We start from the raw sequence: 20,485 nt of genomic DNA, 5'->3' as shown, positions 1-20,485 counted from the left end.
GACAGGTTTCCATGACCCCAAAGTCACAGCCTTCGACCATGGTTTTCCAGCAGATACGTAAGTGCACACAGAAATTTACACACGAGTGTTCACAACTGCCTTATTCATAATAGCCAAAGAGTGGAAACAATCCAAATGTCCATCAAATGCTAAATGGAACAACAAAACGTGATACACTCATACAATGAAATCTGTTCAGCCACAAGAAGGAACTGTGATGGTTAATTTTGTGTGCCACTTTGGCTGGGCTACTGTGCTTGTATATTTCATCAAACATTTTTGGGGATACATTTTGAGGAAAGCCAATTGTCCTTCCAAAGTGTGGATAAGCTTCATCTAATCAGTTAAGATTTGAATGGAATAAAACACTGACCCTGAGTGGGAAGGAATTCTCCCAGCACACTGCCTTTGGATTTGAACTTCAACATCGACCCTTCCTGGGTCTCCAGCCTGATGCAGTCTCTCTCTCACACACAGACATGCACATGCACACACATGCACACACATGCACACACACCTCAGTTCTGCTTCTCTGGAGTACACTGACTCATGCAGGAATGAAGAACCGCTTACAACATGGGTGAGCCTTAAAACATACAGAGAAAAAGAAGCCAGTGGCAAGAGGCCACATACTGTATGATTCCATTCCTACGAAATGTCCAGAATAGGCAAACGCACAGAGACAGAAAGTGGAATAGTAGTTTCCAGAGGAAGTGCAAGGAGAAAACAGGGAATGACTACCAATGGAACTCAGGAGTCAATTATGCCTTTGCAGATATCGTTAAAGTACGGATATCATTTTGCAGTTACCATTCAGTTAAGGATCTCGTTATGAGTTCACGCTTCATTGGGTGGGGGAGTAAACCCAATGATGGACCGTCCTTATGAGAGACAGAACAGGAGAGACACAGAGTGGAAGGTCACGAGAAGATGGAGGCAGAGATCGGAATTACCTGGCTACACACCAAGGATGGCCTATGGCCACCAGGGGCCAGGAGCCAGGCAGGGCATGGATTTCCCCTCGGACCCTCCAGGAGACATCAAGCCTGTCAACACCTTATTTCACCCTTCTGGCCTCCAGAATGGCCAGATAATACGTTTCTGTAGTATTAGACCCCCCCAGTTGTGGTCATGGGCTCCAGCGGCCCTAGGGAACGAACACAGGAAGGCCCTTTTGCTGCTGGTCACAGCGTCATTCTGGAGAAACACTGATTTCCCCAGGTGCCATCTGTTCCGTGTTAGTCTCTTTCCCCACAATGTCACTCTGCTGCTTCAAATTCTCCAGTGGCTCTCCTACACCCAGCGGGTATGTTCAAGCGTCTCAGCATGACACCTGAGACCCTGCGTGATGTGCCCCGTCCCCTGCCCAGCTCCTCTTGGGCCTCCTTGACTCCCAGAAATTATCATTATGTCATTAGCAGCCAATCAGAGCTTCTACCCACCTGCTTACCTCATTAAATTATCACTCATTATCAGTTCTCCAACCGACTGTCACATGTCACTTATTTCCATTCTGCCTCCACAGTTTTGCCATATCCACACATCATCCACGTCCAGGTTTTGTGTCTCAGCCACCGTTGTAACTTAAATGCATTTATTTTCACAGGGACTTTTATAGGGTTTCAGTAGAATTTGCCACAAATGGAAGATAATAACAAAACAAACACCGTGTAATGAAAACAAACCAGCATTACTAGGTGCTATTGCTTGCACTGAGCACTGAACTTCAGGCTTATTCTTTGTTTAAAATGAAGACTAGCAAGTGTCCCCAAGGTATAAAGACATAATAACCTCTAATTATGATTTTCTCCTTCATAGTGAACGAAGCAAAAAAAAACTAAAGGGGATCCATTTTTCACTTGAGGACTGAGCGCTGGATTCATCACCACCTCTCATTGCCTTCTGGAAGCACTTTGCGTACCAGCAGCGGTGCGTGCCTCACAGTGGAAGACATTGCCCTACGCAGCTGATGCCGGAATGGGAAGTTCTTAAACCAGGCACTATTTACTGCTAGAACCACATGTTACATAATCACGTCCCTCCAAAAAGCAAAACTGAATTATAAGCATGTGGCTCGCTTGCGAAAAAGTTAAGTGAAAAGACCGCTTGTAAATCACTAGAAAGATCCAGGCAAACAACAACGCAAACCTGAGGCGTAAGTCACCAAGACGAAACGAGGACACGTTCCAGGGACACAGGATGCGTTTTCCATTTCTGCTCTCGGCTACAGAAGTGCGGGCCCCTCTCACCCCAACACAGTTCCGGTGTGCAGGGTTGTCTGGGCCCAGGTGCCCTGTGCGACTCCCAGCACATGCAGCCTGGAAGACCCCCTGTGGCAGAGCCCAGCCCGCACCTGGCATGCACCCTGCCCTTCCCCGGGCACTGCCCCACTTCTGAGCTGCTCTCCACCCACTCAAGTCCACTGGGTGCCAGGCGTTGATCTTCCTCACGTCACAGGTGGGAAAGTCCCTGCTCCATCACCACTTTGTTCTGCCACGCCCCGTTTCTGCGGGCCAATCCCACGGAGGCTCTGAGCTGCAATTCTGAAGGCCCCACCAGCCCCACAGGACAACTACTGCTCTCAGCAGTAACAGCATCAGTGATAACGCAGCTCATGTTTGTATCACGCTTTACAGTGCATGCAGTCACTATATTGCTGCATTCCCACTCTATAATATGTGGAAACATGCCTGCAGAAGGCGGGCTGGAATCTGGAGGTCAAGGCCGCAGAGGTCTGGTGCAGCCCTGCCAGCTTCCTTCAGAGACAGAATTTCAGTTCCTTGGGGAGAAACTGGCGGAAGCAAGGCAGGCCCCTAGAGTCAGGGCAAGCCCGGGTCTCTGACGTTCCCAAGGGTGGGTACAGTAGAAAGCCCAGAGCAGGGACCCACCAGTGGAGATTGGGCACTTGGTCATGGAAGCAACCCAGATTTTTCAACTGCGTTGGCATTAAAATAACAAGTGAGGCTGAGTAAATCCTTACATTCTAAGTTAAGCTTCTTGATTTCTCCCGAGGACAGAAATAATGTCATCACATGAGAAAGGGCAAGTGTGTTGGTCAGAACCAAACATTCCCGGCCAAAGGGCGGAGGGCATGGGGGACAGGAAGTCGGGCAGCTCACACTGCATCCTCCGGCATTGCCGTACCTTGTGTCTGAAACCCTCTCATGCTCTAAGCAGGGAAACCTCACCGAGCTCCTTCTTGCGGGAAGCCAACATGCATCAGGCTTCCTCCACGTCACTCCCACTTAATTATCTCTGGGGGTCGCCCAGAATGTCCAACATCATTCTCTTGCCCTCTGCTTTGTAGAGTCCCACAGAGCTCCGTGTATGAAAGTCCACAGTACTCTTTACCCTCCTTTCCTCCAGAGATGTCTCTGAAGTAGTTTGGGTTATTCCATCGACACACCCTTCAACGAAACACGCCCTTCTCTTTGACACCCGAAACACTACGTTACCTCTCTGCTTTGAAAGTCCGAGTGTGCTTTATTTATCATTCCTTCCTGCAATGGTACGTAACGATTCAACAGCAATTATGGGAGCCGTTCTCATCTTTATCCAACCCCAGGAGGCAATGCTGAACTACAGCTTCCCTTCCTTCCCAAGTAGAGGAATTTTAAGGGGCATAAGAGGGGCTTTAGGGGAGATTAAATGTTTGCATCATATATGTACCGGGTGGGCTGGACAAATGCTTGCTTGGCAGATCTGTGCTCTGCAAAGTGGAGCGTGCACTCGGGAAAACTCAGAGACTGCGGCCCCGGCAAACCGAGGTAGCCAACATTCCGGCAGCTTCTTCCTCTGCCACTTCTTTGTTATCTGTAAGTTTTTCACATACCTACCTGGGCAACTGTATATTTCCCCATTAAACCGATGCTTACAATGTCTTCTTCTGCTGTGCAGAGGGAGACCAGATAGTTCAGACTAACTCTCCCATAGAATACAGTTTCAGAGGGGAAAGAGAAAACAATCTTAAAAATTCAAAGATGTAAGACCATACCAAAAAAAAAAAAAAAACTAGTGGGCCAACGTCTGGAGAGGCTAGGAACTCAAAAGTATACAAAGTCTTTGAGGTCCTTTGTTCTGTGGGAACATTTGCTAGTCTGGGAGGGGCAGTGAAGGGGCTCAGGTGCATTTTGTGAACCTTTCAGAGACAGGGCACAGGACTCAGAGCCTGGTTCCTGCCTCTGGGGGGACCCCGATAAATCATGCCTGCTCTGGACTGGGTACCTGAAAGGCTGCATCTTAAGAGTAAGGGAACCAGGTCAGGGTGGGGAGCAGACTCTCACTCTGGTGTGTGACTTTACTCCAGGCAAAAGAGTATACTCAAGATAGCTCAAGGCTTGAATGTGGGGTAAGACGGTCCTGACCTATGAGGTTAAAATGCCCCCTGGAATCTGGAAGAAAGAAATAAAACCTTCCGTGAAAGAAAGTAACAACATCCTAAACTTCAAATTACCTCAACAAAGATAATTACAAAATCTCCAAATATTTGGAAATGTAGAAAATGTACTTCTAAATAACCTAAGTATCAAAGAAAAAACACAAAGAAAATTAGAAAATATTTTAAATCAAATGACAACCAAGCTATTATGCATTAAAACTTCGGTGATACGGCTAAAATAATACTTAGAAGAAAATTCACAACCATACATTTGTATATTAGAAAAGGAGGGAGACTAAAAATTAACGAGCTGATGTGCATCTCGGGAAGATAGAAAAGAAACAGCCAAATGAAACGGGAAGAAATCAAATAATAAAGAGGAGAGAAAAACTGAATAGAATAGAAAACACACATGATTCATTTTCAAAGATCCATATTACACTTGGGCTATAACGAAGTTCCTTTTCTGTTTTTGTTCCAGAACCTTCCCCCACTACTAGCTATCTTACCCCTGGTCTCCATTTCTTAGTTTTCTTCCTGGTTTCTTTGGGAGGATTTAGGGGCCCTTGATTCTCTCTACAAAGCAGGGCGCCTGCGGCCCCCTAGGCCAGGAAGTCAGCAGGGCAGGCGTGCATCCTACAGGTCAGGAGGAGCCAGTGCAAAGTCCCAGCAGGACAACGCTGGGACAAGCTGCGTTCTCTTTGGGAAGTAAGAAACCGACTCCTGCCACCATCATCCCAACTGTGAGAGCTGATGGTATTTTGTAACTAACCACGTTTCCTCTGGTTGAAAATTTGTTGTCATTCACACATTGCTCAATCTTTCAAGGACTCCTCTCTCCCCTCCCTCTTCCTGAGATAGTGCCTGGGCGAAGGAAAATCCCCGTGGTGTTTGGAGGGGTGATTCCAGCCCTCGCGCTGACCCTGAATCTGTGCTGTGCCTGACAGCAGACTGGGGAAATTTGCGAGGGTTCACTGATCAAGGTCAAGGCCTGGGCATTGGCCTTTGCTAATTCAAGGCTTGGCTGTATCTGCCATTGGACCATAGCTCAGGTGATTGGTCCCAGTGCCTCAGATGCAGCTCACATTGTCCCACCCCTACCTGCTCCCACAAGGAGCCCTCCTGCAGGCATCTTTCCCTACCTGCCATGTCCACCTGGAGTGCACATGGAACTTCCCGACCCAAGAATCAGGGTGCCACCTAGGCTGCCTGCCTCAGCCCCTCTGTCAGGCCCTTCCAGCCAGAGTGGGAGCAGCGGCATGCAGACCTCGAGGACTGCACCCCCAGCCCAGCACACAATCACCCCAATGGTGAGTCCCAAGGCTTGCGGGGTGTGTTGATAGTTACTTAACATGTTCTCTCCAACCATGGTGCACCTTCCGATGCTTTCCCTTGTTCCCGCTTCCCTTGTGTTTAAACGTGTCTCCTCTCCTGGGCCACATCTGCCCACCAGGGAAATCAGCCTCAGCTTAGAATGGCTTCAGTGGGGGAAGGGGAGGAAGAGCTAATTTATACAGTGGGGAATACCTCCTAAAATATGGCCCCCATTATACCTATTCCAGGCCTGGCCTAATCTCACATTCCTTCTCCCTGCCCATCCGCTTCCAGATCAGGAAACATCCCCAAGTCTGCTCCAGAGCACCTGTCTGCAAAGAGCCAGGGCAGCACGGCCCTCTGTGCTGGGGACTGGCAGACACGAACATTTAAAATATGACATGTGCAGATGCAACTACCTGCTAATGCCATCTAAATATTATGACTAAATTCTTCTAAGTTTGCATTCCTTTCTTCTACTTATTGGAAGGTCAACCCCTCAAATCCAGGAAGCATGTCCCCCAGCACGTCTGTCCACGCTCCTCGCCACTTGGCGTAACCCAGCTCCCAGGGAACCGCATCGCACGCCGGCACCTGCCGGACCCTGCTCCGTGGCTGTGTCTGCACGTCTCACTCTTCCTAAGCAAATGCGTCCCTGACGAATCCCTATGTGACCCCAAATGTTGTCGTCACCCACACTTGCAAGAAGTGTTTTGATTTTCTGCACTTAGCATCGCCCTTTCGGGGTGACCTTTCCCACAGCAACTACAGCTTCATTTCAAGTATTAATGAGACAGGAAGGAGATCTAACATGCTGATCCGGGTACTTTTTGTATTTTCCCCACAACCTGGGAACATCAGAGGAAGGTTTCACATTTTTTCCTCTCCTAGCGTGTCCGTGGTAAGGTGGTCCCTCTGCCCCACAAGCTGTGAGGGGGACTAGCAGAAGGCAGCACGGAAAGGCAGCCCACCGAGCACTTGCCTTCAGCTCATGGGTGTCGGCCAGTTTGGCTTTGAGCTCTGTGTTCGACTCTCGACACACACTCAGCTCCTTCTGCAGCCTCTCCACCTTCTTCTGCAGCCTCTGGGCGGTGCCGCTGGCCTCGTCCCTGCCCACAGCCAGCGCTGCCCACGCCTGCCTCTCCTCCTCCAGCTGGGCTATCTTCCGCCGGAGGAGGTTCACATGCAGCTCGTTGCTCTCCAGTCTTTCCTTCTGAGTTTTGACCTGGTTTCACACAAACAGGGATTTCTTTTTAATAAGAAGAACTGAACATCCCTGGCCAGGTAGGTCAGTTGGTAAGAGCATCATCCTGATACACCAAGGTTGCGGGTTCGATTCCTGGTCAGAGCACATGCAAGAATCAACCAACGAACGCATAAATAAATGAACAAAAAAAACTGATGTTTCTCTCACCCTTCCTCTCTCGAAAATCAATACATTTTAAACAAGATTGAACAGTCAATAAAAATAAATGAATTACTCAGATAACATGTATCTTTATCCACACTTCAATAAGCCTAATGTCTTAACCATCAAAAAAAAAAAAAAAAGGCAATGGATTCCTTCCCCTGACTGCATTTTTTAATCCTCACCTGAGGCCTTGCTTACTTACTTAAGGGAAGGGAGGAAGAAGGAGAGAAAGAGAAACATCTGTGTGAGAGAGACATTGATCATTTGCCTCTCATGTGCGCCCCGACTGGGCCCCAATCCACAACCTAGGCAAGCACCCTGGCCAGAAATCAAATTCACAGCCTTTCAGTTTGCAGAATGATGCCCAACAAACTGAGCCACACACAGCCAGGGCCTGATTGCATTTTTATTTCTATCTCTCCAGGAATTAATTTCGTAGCTGCAAAGCACCAGCTAAAAGAGCCACAGCAAACACACAGGGAGGCGGGCTGTCAACACGTGATTCCCTCCGACATGATGCGCACCAGACACAAATGTAAAGTTCCTTTAAAACAACTGAAGTGGGCTTGCCCAGAGCAGAAGACAGCAGAACAGAGAGACAAAGGCCTCTCCAATGCCCCGCGGCAGCTGTGCTTGCCCTGCTCTTTCCTGAAAGACAGCAGGGTGCAAATCATCACCAAAAAACGGACTAACGTCAGTCCCTCAGAACCAGTAAGTAGTGCAGCTTATTTTAAAGTTCATATATTTTAAAAGAAGCTATAGCAAGGACATTTTTTTAAATTTTATTTAAATATGTTAAATCTGAGAAGTAGCAGAGGTTTGAGGACACTTTGAGTTCCTCAATGTCTCTATCACACGCCTGGCCTCTGCCACCCAGAAACCGTGCAGAGAACAAGGTCTTGAAACAGCGCTGATCAGTAACAGTTCAACTTGGCGAAGGGAGTGACGGCAGTGTTTAGAAAAAGGCTGTGGGTTCTAAGAGGAGGAAGAGCAATCCTCCCGGGCTTCACATGCCACAATTAGGGAATGGAATGTTAACTACAGGAACCTCCTTCGTCTGTGACAAACATTAGGAGCCAGAATCATGGAGCAGGACAGAATGCTAGAGCTGAAGACCACCCCGTTTCCCCTAATCACGGACTGCGCATGTGTAAAGTGCTCAGAGGCGTGAAGGACTTGTGGAAACATGGGCTGGAGTATCTTGCCTGAAGGTGACAGTAATGCCCATGCCCAGGTCCCTTTGCAACATGGCCCTTCTAACCGTTCTCCAACCAACCTCCCTTCCTGGAGCTCCTCCGTGTCGAATTCCACTCTACTGCACATTGACACCGGTAAGTTGTGTGCACTGGTCATATTAATGATTACACACTACTTAAGAAGAAATGATATTAGATATTGACAAGAACTCAATTATCTGAGAGCTCTTCAGAAAGAAGTGGCGCTCCATTGAATGTCCCAGACAGTAACGGGTTGTCTGCTTTCTCTAATAAAACATTCCCAAGACAGGGTAAATGGAGAGGAGGTCAAATGAGTACCTCCTATGAGCCAAGAGTTCCAAGTGTTGTTTATTAAAAATGCACAACGTCATGAAGCAGGAATCACCCCCAAATTCAGCATGAGGAGACAGAGACAGAGAGGGATGCAATCTGCCCCAAGTCGCAGAGCTTGATGGAGCCCGGATGTGACTCGTCACATGGCCTGCACACATCACGCTACCACGGAACTTTCTCTGAAGAACTATTATAAGGATACATCGGTGTTTTCCTTTTTTCTCTCTCCAATGCCAATATAATTATATAACTAATAATTATTTGTATCCTTTTCACCCATTCATTTATTTACTCTGAAAGTTTCTAACTCTTATTTTGAGTGAGTGAAAAGCAAGCTCTTTTCTCTTAACTTTCGAGTCCAGTAGAGCTTATACAGGCAGACTGTTAAATGGTCCACAATTCTCCTCTTCTATAGTAATAGAAACAGTAATTTTTTTATTTTAAGATTTTTTTTATTTATTCACTTGAGAGAGAGAGAGAAACAGAGAAACATCAATGTGTGGTTGCTGGGGGTTATGGCCTGCAACCCAAGCATGTACCCTGACTGGGAATCGAACCTGCGACACTTTGGTTCGCAGCCCGCACTCAATCCACTGAGCTATGCCAGCCAGGGCTAGAAACAGTAAATTTTTTAGTTAGGCAAATGGCTACCCAGAGTCAAGGCTACAGTTCCAAGCCTCCCTTGCAGCTAGGTTTAGCCATCAGAACATATTCTGGCCCTGGGATACAAAGACAAGTTCATTCAGGAATTTCTAGGGAACCTCCTTTAAAAGACCGCTCACGCCTGCGCTTTTGCAGCCCTCTGCTGCATCCTTTCTTTTCCAGCCTCCTTCCTGGAACACAAATGAGCCTGGTTTCTTCAAAACTTTACAGAGTGGAGCTGTCACACGAGCCCTAAGCTGCCTACCTCCAGGGATTTATGTGAGAGAAGAAAAAAATAAAACACTTCTACTTGTTGAAGCCACTGTCCCTTTGGGTCTTTATGACTCACAGTCCAACATAACCTTAGGTGATACACTTCCCATCACTTTAGATTTGAAATAGAGATTCTATATACATATCGTTTGAATGATGTGTCCTAGCCACATTGGTGAATACGGTGGCAGTAAATTATGTTTCAATACTGAAGTTTCACAGAAATTTGTTCTCCCAACAGTAGCGAGTTTCCATCTCCCCTACCTTTCTCTGTAAATTGTAGGCGATGGTCTTGTTTGCGATGACGGCGTTGCTCTCGAGGCGTACCAGCTGCTCCGTGCGAGCTAAAACCGCATCCAGACGCATGTCAAAGCCAAGTTCATCAGCCATCTGGTTCAATTTCATTTTCTGTGAGAGCTGATCCAGAAACTTAAGATACTAAACCCAAGAACAAAAATGAAAACGAGACACACACGAAAAGTCAACAGGTGATCTTAGAGAATCCTTTCCTTTCCTCCCAAGTTTACAGGTAGTTCTCATTAAACCCAGTGTGAGCCCGCCCCTCCCCTAACGCCAGTGTTTGGTGATGAATTCCTGAACCGCCCTGCCAGTTCCATTCCTGCTCCTTGTCCGAATCTCTTGACTTTCCTGGTCAATGACCTTGATGTTCGATCTAGTACACATTCTTCTTAACTCTGCCATATGACCAACCTGCCATGCCCTGGACTACTTTCTCCATCCCTCTGCTTTGCAACGTGCCGGTGCCACCGTGGCCCTCCCAGGCTAACCCAGCCCCCAGCATCCACTCACCCAGACCTTCCAGGGAGACTTTTCCCACCTGAGTTGACTCTGGCCTCAATAGCGGAAAAGGAGTACCTAACCAGTTGCCACAAGCTCTCCATACAAGCAAATCTGAGTGACCTTCTAGGGTTTTTTTTTTTTTTTCATTAAAGTCCCTTAGAAAATGCCTTTAAGAGTTGTTAGTCAGTCATAAAGGAACAAGACTCCAAAATAGAGTCGTATCAAGAAAGTCCAGGTTCATATTTTAACAGGTTAAAATTATAAAACTGTCTCGGGACTCTCCCCCACTTGATTTCTAGGACTTCCCTGGTCATGCCAGGTGCACAGCGATGTTTACTGAGTGCTTGCCGGATGACTACACCAACCCACGAGCCTTGGGTATCGTCATGCTGTGATTTGGGTTCTATCTTTGAGATTTTCTTCTCACGAATATAACTCAGGCAATCTCATGTTTAAATAAGTGTCCTTTCCTGATGACTGAGGCATGCCACCTTACAGCCCAGACTACCTATATTTTAGTCATCAGGATGAAGTTATTTACAAGTGCCTATTTTCCAACTCTGCTAAAGAACACACGTAAAATGTGGTCTCTTCGCCGTGATCACATCACGTATTGCACTGTACTGCGAGGCCTAGGCGGCTACCTCTCTGCATCAGTGTCTCGTCCCTCCTCCTGCTCGACAGCGCCCCCTGGGGCTCTCCGTTCCTGCGCAGAGGGAAGGGAAATACCTGCTCCCGCTTGTCTTTTAAACAAAATAGTATCTTCCAAGGGGAGGCAAGGCAGCTTCCTTCACCATTTCACATGTGGTGCATCCACCCCACATGCCAGGGTCCACAGCAAACAAACTGGAGTGAGCCAGCCCCCGCAAAGGAAGTGCCTATTTCAAGGATCTTAACTCCGCCTCAGAAAGGTAGGGTGGCTGTCACGAATACTGTGTATTTTCTTCCCTTGAGTCCCAGTTTAACATGAATATATGGTTTTGTGTAAACCTCCATTACCTCTATTTAAACTTCAACTCTGTCCAAGTTTTATTTTCCATTTCACATGCCCACTGTCCTTACGAGGACGTGGAATTTACAGGCAGCTTGCTACCGAAAATTCATCATGGACAGAATCCGTTTATTTAACTTGCTTTCATGACTGAGAATTATTTTGATACAACCTCAATTAAAAGTAGTGAGCCATTATAATGAAGGAAGGGAAGAGACACCAATATACCTAGAAATGCTTGGCTTGGATATGTTTCTTCTATCATATAAATATGTATTGAGTCTTCCCTGAGTCCTGGAGAAGCCCAGACAGAACATCCCCCCTGACCTCAAGAAGCTTGGAGTTGACTGGGGGAGAGGAATTAAAAATGAACGCAGTAAGGAGACTAGTGCTGTGACAGAGTTGGGCACTTTCTGCGTGGAGCAGAGCCGGGTGGCTTAGGGAAAACCGCAGAGGGAGTGATAGCAGAGCGGAGTCTGGTGAAGAAGGTGAAGGAGGTCAGGAGAACAGTCTCTCAGACGGAAGAGCAATGTGCAGTGTGGGAGGCGAGGGGGCCCTTTTCACAGCCCGGACAACTGTTTTCCCCACACTTCGGTGTGCGTGTGCCTGGACTCGGTGCCCGCCCATGGCACAGCCTCCCGGGCTCCTGCCGAGTTGTGTGCCTGTCTCCCTGGGAACACCGAGTGTCCCGATCATTGTGTCCTCGTTTGCCCGCCTCGTCCACTGGACTGGGACGTCCCACAGACACCTCTGATGCATCATTGCATATCCAACCTGTGACGCAGGCATGACACTTCCTTGTGACTTTTTTAAGCACGGAAGAATGAGAAGGAACGAGTTCCCAGAGTTCAGATTTTTCAACCTAACAGGATCTTCCACGCCAAATTCTGCACCTGTGCACCGAGTCCCATTGGTCTCTTGCTCCCTTCCCTCGGGACTTCCGCGACCCACAAACGTGTACCTTCCTGTGATACCCAGGTGAGCCTGTCTTCGATCCTGCTCCTCACAGCTTCTACTCTTTTCTGCTTCTTCTTCGGTCACCAGACCTCTTCTAAGTCCCCATCCCTTCCCCACTGAGTCGCCCCACAGCCCCAGGCAAACTGGCCTCCCCTCCCCCGCTCTCTACTGAGACCGCCCCCCGGGGCCACAGCCAACCTTCCAAGGGCAGGCCGCAGGCATCACCCCTTCTCTCTCGTGCACTGTGATGCTCAAACTCACTTAGGACACTTCACATTCTCCTGGAGAACTGACCTTCCTAATCCGAGCCATTCCGGGCTTCCCTCTGGCCACAGCCTTACCAAGAATGCCAGGCTCCAGCCACGTGGGTATGAGGGCTCTGCGTTCTCTGAGTGTGCTGTGTGCCTGCAAGCTGCCATGCCTTTGTGCAAACCGTTTGCCCTGCACTACCTGCCCCTTCTCTCCTCGAAAATGCTGCTTATCCTTCAAAGATGAACTCAACGGTCATCTTCCTACAAAATCATCCCCTCTCACTGATGTTATCACTCCTTTCACTGGGCTCCTGTTGCACTTTATTAGTCAATACATCAATTAGAACATGCATAGCCTTTAGTACAGCAAATTATGTGAATGTCTGTCTCCCTCTATTGAATTAAGAGCCATTTAAGATCAAGAACTGTGAATTATTCACACCTTATCCTCCAAACCTTCAGGGCCTCATATATAGTGGGTATGCGATAAATACCTATTAAGTTTTATTAGATGCTACTGAATCCATAGATTTAGTTCAAATCAAGGAAGCTCTGAACAATAGGAAGAGACCTCACAACAATCCTCCTTCCGTGAAAGTGGCTCATGACTCAGAATTGAACCAATCTATTAAAGCACTGCGAAATTCAGAGTATTCTCAGGTGAAATTTGAGTGCAACAGATGTTGTCCACCCGAGGACATGCCCTCAGGTTATTACTTTTTGCTTCTCAAAATTCAAGTTGTCACGCAAAACGTCTCCAGACACCAGCTCCCCCTCCAGGTGAGTCAGCCGACCCTGAAGGGTCTCCAACGCGCGCTCTGCTTTCTGGGCTCTCTGCAGGGCTTCCTGGCGAAACCCAGACTCCTCTTCCAACTGCTCGACAAGCTCGGATACTTGGGCTTCAAGCTGGGACACCATCTGGCAACAAAGAAACAAAACAAGAATAAATGTTGTTTTAAGATGCAGCAAAGTGTTAAAATCTAGCGCCCGGTGTGAGCAACACGCTATTTATAACACAGACTTCCAGATTCCTTGGAAAAATCAAGTAAGAAACAGGTCATTGACAGGTGTCTTTGCTCTGCTAGAAATGAATCTGCATTCATTATCTAATCAAATACTTTTGATTGGCATTTTGAATTTTTTATAATTCCTCCAACAGGTTACTTGATACATATTTATGGGTAACATGTATTTGCCCCTAAAACTGCCATCAATTTCAGGGTTTCAAAGCTTAGTTGGAAAAAAAAAAAAAGAGTTCAGATAGGAAGTACTTTTAAAACCTGTAAAAGTATCATTCCTCTTCCACCACATGTAGTGGATTAAAGACAATACAGTGAGCTAATCTTGATAAGTAACCTTGAGATGTTACCAGCGCATTCAAGTGCATAAAGATAATATTGTTTCCTTGACTGAGTGGGTTCCTCCTTCATGAGCCGTCAGTGGTGCTGCCCCTGGGCTGCACAGTTAAGGCGCAATGTTACCGCTTTAGCATCTCAAAGGTCAAAATTCTTTCGATAAGGGGATGCTACATAGGGTCCATGGCGATGCACGAGCAGGCGGACAGCTGATCTCTACCCCCTCTCCTACAGCATAAGACCCCAGCTTCCGAGCTGAAAGCCCCAAGGCTCCACGACCCCTAACTTGTGCTTCCATCCTTCCCGGGCACTGCTCTCTGTATCCCGACCCTTCCCTCAAACTACGAACAGAAGTTTACCAAAGACTCCAGGCACACTCTGAGAAACTCAAATTGATGCTAGCACATCCAGTTACCATACAATATTGGATTCAATAAAAAAAAAAAACACTGAGTTTGAGATGATAAATAAGTTGTGATGCTTTGTTTTAGAAAAGGAGAGGACTGAGAGTGGTAGATATTTATGTGACGCTCAGTAAGTGCCATTCTCACAGAAATTGGAGTACATTGACGGCTTCACAGTTACAGCTTCCATTTAAAACAAAACAACTTCTGCTTGCTTATCTGTAAAACAACCATGCTTAAAGGCAAGAAGACATTAAAGCTATCTTTGAATATTTTGAAAGGACAACAGGATTTGTTCTGAGTTACCTTCAGAGCTTAAGTTGAGGACCAGTAGGTATAAATCAGAAAAAGAATTCAACTTCCATGTAAGAAATAATTTCTCAAGCCCTGGCTGGCGTAGCTCAGTGGATTGAGCGCGGGCTTCGAACCAAAGTGTCCCAGGTTCGATTCCCAGCCAGGGTACATTCCTGGGTTGCAGGCCATAACCCCCAGCAATTGCACATTGATGTTTCTCTCTCTCTCTCTCTCTCTCTCGCTCTATCTATCTATCTATCTCCCTCCTTTCCCTCTCTAAAAATAAATAAATAAAATCTTTAAAAAAAATTTTAAAAAAGAAGAAATAATTTCTCCCCGGTCCCCATAATTACAAAGTAATACATGTCCACTGTATAAGATTCATAAAGGACAAAAATATATATAAATCAGGAAAAAAAACCCTGTGATCCCACCACCTAGAGGTAACAACTATTAATATTTTCAAATAATTTGTTTTATGTACTGTTTAAATACAGTCGAGATGATATTATATTTGCCATTTTATCTTTTTGCTTTTGCCTCTCATTTTAAGCATCTTTCCGTGCTGGGCAGTAGATTCCCAGCTGCTGGAGATGGCCGGAAGCTGGCCGGCCATTCGTTAAGAATGCCATGGGGTGGGCCGAAGTGCTACAACCGGGAATGCTAGACTTCTTGACCTCGAACCTCTCTCATCATGTGCTTCTATGTCTCTCAAGCATCCGGGGCTATGTTTCAAAAGTCAGACATTTGATGGCAAGCTGCTCAGTGACACTTCCAAGGAATTATAGTTCCCATGGAAATTTGAAATTTCATTACAGAATATGAGGCTCTGAGAACCATCATTTCACATTCCCCATCTTTAGTACTCACTAACTAACGGTAGATCTGATCTTAATGAAAGAGAAAGGTTTGCTTGTCTCATGCAACATACAAAGGAACCTACAAAACAATGGCTATCAGCCCTGGCTGGTGTAGCTCAGTGGACTGAGTGTGGGCCTGTGAACCAAAGGGTTGCTGGTTCAATTCCCAGTCAGGGCCCATGCCTGGGTTGCGGGCCAGGTCCTCAGTAGGGGGCATGTGAGAGGCAACCACACATTGATGTTTCTCTCTCTTTCTCCTTCCCTTCCCCTCTCTCTACAAATAAATAAGTAAAATCTTTTAAAAATTGGCCATCAAACATTACCCCCAGGATACTGCCTCCCAGGGGCCTGTTTAATATACTGCACAAGGTCTAGCACATTTCTTTCTGTGCAGCAGGAGATGTGGTTTCACATTTAATTTCATGCAGCAAGTGAGTCTTCCTACTCAAAGATCCTTTCACACTTCTCCTGCCCCACGGCTGACCTGCCAAAGAGGAAAGAGACACAGAAAACCCCAGCTGGAGGGACGGAGCGCCGAGTGATCACTGAGCCACAGTCAGCACACCGCAGACCAGAGCAGAGCAAAGTCGCCCCCAGACACCAGTCCACCCAGACTCCGTTTAGAAGACGACACCTGGAGCAACCGCAAGCAGTTAGACTAAGGAGTGATAATGACCCTGAAAGGAGCAGCGGACGTCCTAATGTAGACCGGACTGTGGGACAGGAACTCAGGCGCCAGAGTCCTGGTTTGACATTCGAACTCTGTGTCTTAGCAGCGTGTTCACTGAGGCACGAAACTAACCTCTCTGGGCTAATTTAGACCATATGAATAGCACAGTATTTATACCCAGTTAAGTTCAATACATTGCACACGTTTTTATCATCAGTACCACTACTGCAGTAGGTTGGTTCCGTCCATTCTACGCTTTTGTCGTATACAGTTAAAGGGACCTTTGGAGAAGCACCCTATGCCCTAGGTAGTTTCTCTCCAACTGCTTTCAGTCCACAGAGCTCGCTTTTCAACTAGCAGTCTTGCTGAGAAGGACGAATAAGGGACAAACACGTTGAGTCACAGGCAAGAGGGTCTGTCCTGAATCCTCACCCTGTGTGAACCCACGACTGTTCTGTGGGACTTGAGGACTCAGCAGAGCATCGCTTTTAAAACCACCAGTGTGCACATGCGTGAACTGGGCAGAGCCCCCGCCCGCTCTCCCAAGGTTCCGGCGTCCAGAGAGGACCACCAGTTGAGGTCCTCCCCATCCTCTATGCATCACGGAACTCGGCTTCATACACTCACTAGGTTTCCATGCACAGGACCCCACCAAGGTTTTTCTGAGCCAAATGTATATAAATGCATAAGTGAATAAACAAATGGCTGTTCCGATCCGACTGTGCTCTCAGGAACGGCAAATGCCAGTGCCTGAATGCATGTACGTGTCCCCCCAAAACTGTCGAGTGGTGTCGTGTTTTTCCCACCAAGAGGTCTGCAGAATCAAGACGCATTTTCTTCTTCTTTTTCTTCGTATCACCTGCTCACATCCTTGATATTCTGTGGGACAAAAAGGGCCAGGGATTTCAACACTCAAAAATTATAATGAACCGTGGAAGGGGTGGAGGGATGTACTAAAGTAGATACACCTCCATTTTTTTTTTTAAATAAAAAGGCACCAAAGTAAACTACTCTTTGCACACAAGCAGCTTGATTTTTGGAAGCGAAGTCACGACGCCCTAAAAGAATTAATTTACTCCCCAAGGACAAGTAGCCGCTGATTCCCCCCAAGAGGCACTTCTGCACAGAGATTGCAGCAAATGGAAACACGAGAGCTCTGGACCGAAGAAAGAGCCATCCGGCCACTGAAGGACCCCCGCCTTTTGGGCACAATGACTCTTTTCCGATGATTCAAGTTAAAATTGTCACTCAAGAAATACACAAAATAAGCTTTCAGGAACCCGGTGTGACATCAGTCCAATACCCCTTCCTTCCGGTCAGCACGGGTGGCCGGCACTGTCACCTGGCTCAGCCTCACCTCTGCACCCCCACGCACGTCAGCTTTCGTCATGGGTTGGACTGGGTCCCCCAAAAGAGGTGTGCTGAGGTCTCCCAGCACCTCGGAATGTGGCCTTACACAGAAAGGAGTCTCCACAGAGATCATCGGGTTAGAAGGAGGTCATTAGGGCGGGCCCTCACCCACTGTGACTCACATCCTTATAGAAAGGGGAAGTCGGGCCCCAGGGACACACACAGACAGGAGGGGAATGATGTGAAGATGCAGAGAGAATGCCCTCCACAGGCAAGGGGTGGCCCGAGGCCACCAGGAGCGAGGTGAGAGACACAGGACAGAGTCACCCTCACAGCCCTCGGGAGAGCCCAACCCGGCCGACACCTTGATTTTGGACTTCTGGTCTCCGAGACTGTGAGACAATAAATTCCCACTGCTTAAGCCCCCCCAGTTCGTGGTGCTTTGTCATGGCCATCCTAGGACATGAATGCACTCTAGAGGCTGGGAGAGACAAAATCCCTCACCGTTCCCTCTTCCCAATGCCCTTGTGGCCACGGGGTGACCGGGTACCATCGCTGTGGACAGTGAAAGATCAGTGGAAGTCCATCGATGCTTCTGGTAAATGTTTGGCTTAGTAGATTCAAGGATTAACAACAGAGCAGAATGATAAGCTCCGAGGGGGGTTGGGGGGTTTGTGGAGACCACCTCAGGTCCTTCAGGTCATTGGGCTGGTCCCCACAGCACCCCCAGAGCTGCCAGACTCAGAAACACCCCAGTGGAGAAAACAAGGCCTTGAGTGTGCATAAAGCACAGCCAGAGAGCTGAGGTCTGGGTACATGTTTGTGAGCTTGCATTACTTTGTCTTTCATTTAGGACATGACATAGAAATCAACCATGGCCATGCCCCCCACCCCCGCCCTGGCCAGCCCCGTGCATAACCAACTCTCATCCAGATGATTAGCCAGTGAGGCAACAGCTCAAAGTGAGACAGAAATTTTGGCCACAAAATTCTAAACTAAAACCTGAAAATGTCGCAACTTGCCGTCCATTGTGCAAGAAATGATTTCAAGAGTTCCTGTCACGAGTGTCCTCGCATTTCAGGGTTAAATAACAACTAAGTCCTCATTTAGAATTCCTGGAAATTGACAGTAGAACATTTCCTTAAGAGAGTGTTTTGCAGCTGGGGGTGGGGGTGGCGGATTTCACCCCCCCCCCAGGGACATATGGCAATGTCTGGGGGCACCTCTGGTTGCCACAGACAGGGAGAAAAGAAACGCTACTGGTATCCAGGCGTAGCAGTCCAGAGATGCTGCTAACCACCCTACCGTGTCTTCTCAAACAAACGATTACCCTGCCCAAAATGCCAACAGTTCCAAAGCTAAGAAACCCCACTCTAAGGTATAGTAAAGCTTTAAAAAAATATATTCAATTTTGTTATGAGCACAAAAGCAATGAAATGGCTCATTGAGAAAGTGTGGGTGGTGTCCTGAACTCTACTGAGAATTGGAAATGCAGAAGAGTAGAAGTGAATAGCAAGGGGGTGGGACACGAGAAGCAATGTTCAGTAGGTAGCAATCCACCTGAACTGGAGAACTGGCCAGGCCCAGCCTGAACCCACCTTCGGGCACCCATGTGGGTATCACTCAATTCGTGAATGCGTGTTTAACCAAGGCAGCTGGCAGGGCTGTGCAGCCTCCCCAACAAACACGCTCATCAATTTGTAAAGCCTCCATTCTTCAGAAACATTTCTGAGACAATATATGAAATCCATTTTCTCCTGATTTTACTTGAAGATGAGTCACACAAGATGCTAGCTATATGCTTGATTTGGGGCTTTTAAATAGTGAGAGCGGCCATTGGAAAAAATTACAGGGTAGGAAAGGCAGACAAAGGCACTAAAAAGACTCTGAATCATTCTGATTTTTATGAGAAGTGGGGGAAGGCCATCCAGCTTAACCAATTTACACCATTTTGCTTGAGAAAATAAACATATACATCATGCTGACAATTTTATGCCATGTTTCACATGCTGGAATTAAAACAGTTTCAGGAAAACATTTGGAAAAATAGAATAGGGAAGGAATAAAATGAAATGGCAAAGAACCACTAGCTGTTGAAGTACATCTATTACCCATCAAGGTAAATAACCTAATGAAGCTTTCCGCAGATTGGTAAGTAATTCCTTCCCCAATCTAATACCTACATGTGTACTGAGTCACAGGAAAAACTGAGTTACTCTCAGAGACCCGCACGTCTTACCAGGACAGACACTTCATATCCACAAAGAAAATCCTACACTAAACAAAGAAGTCACCAGGTGTGCTCCCAGAGCACATGTGAATTTTGGAGAACTTTTTCAAGGGAATTTAAAATGTTATATTGCAAAAGGAAATTTCCAAAGGCAACCCTGTGTTGGGGACCACTGTGTATGGTTTCGGAGACGGTAGCCCCAGACAGCAGGCCTTGAAAGAGGCCAGTAAGTCTCCCTGGGAAACCAAGAAACAGCCCTGGCTGGCGTAGCTCAGTGGATTGAGCAGGGGCTGCAAACCAAAGCGTCACAGGTTCAATTCCCAGTCAGGGCACATACCTGGGTTGCAGGCCACGGCCCCTAGCAACCGCACATTGATGTTTCTCTCTCTCTCTCTCCTTCTCCCTCCCTTCCCTCTCTAAAAATAAATAAATAAATAAAATCTTTTTTAAAAATTTTGAATGTTAAAAAAAAGAAAACCAGGAAACACAGGTGGCAGACACGACCTGACTCTAACACCAAGGGCTCCTGTGGGAAATCAGGCCTGATAAATACATCGTATCCTTTGAAGCTTGCTCTGCTCTGTATGGCTCTGTTGATGTAAACTCAATGTTTAAGTTCAAGGCATAAGGAATAAACCCCTTAGCTCATAAAACACGTCTGAAAGACCCTCTGGCATCAGCATGACTAACAGACCCTGACCTGAGGCAGATCTCTGTGTTCCCCCCATTGTTATCTATTGATAATACCTGTTTT

At 47.1% G+C, this 20,485-nt stretch overlaps 1 protein-coding gene across 2 annotated transcripts in view; it reads right to left on the bottom strand.

The window, feature by feature from the left end:
- Positions 1-20,485, bottom strand: part of CCDC170 (coiled-coil domain containing 170) — an 86,348-nt gene that overhangs the window by 7,828 nt on the left and 58,035 nt on the right. For both annotated transcript variants that reach the window (XM_028510850.2, XM_036024902.1), the window contains exons 7-9: positions 13,286-13,486; positions 9,833-10,006; positions 6,675-6,917 (exon numbers count right to left, since the gene is read on the bottom strand). In XM_028510850.2, coding sequence (XP_028366651.2) covers positions 6,675-6,917; positions 9,833-10,006; positions 13,286-13,486 — 618 coding nt within the window. The remainder of the gene's footprint in view (positions 1-6,674; positions 6,918-9,832; positions 10,007-13,285; positions 13,487-20,485) is intronic.

Source organism: Phyllostomus discolor, chromosome 4, assembly GCF_004126475.2.
Source record: "Phyllostomus discolor isolate MPI-MPIP mPhyDis1 chromosome 4, mPhyDis1.pri.v3, whole genome shotgun sequence".
NCBI classification, from domain to species: Eukaryota; Metazoa; Chordata; class Mammalia; order Chiroptera; family Phyllostomidae; genus Phyllostomus; species Phyllostomus discolor.
The sequence above is the reverse complement of the archived record's forward strand: the minus strand, read 5'-3'. Positions and strand labels throughout refer to the sequence as shown.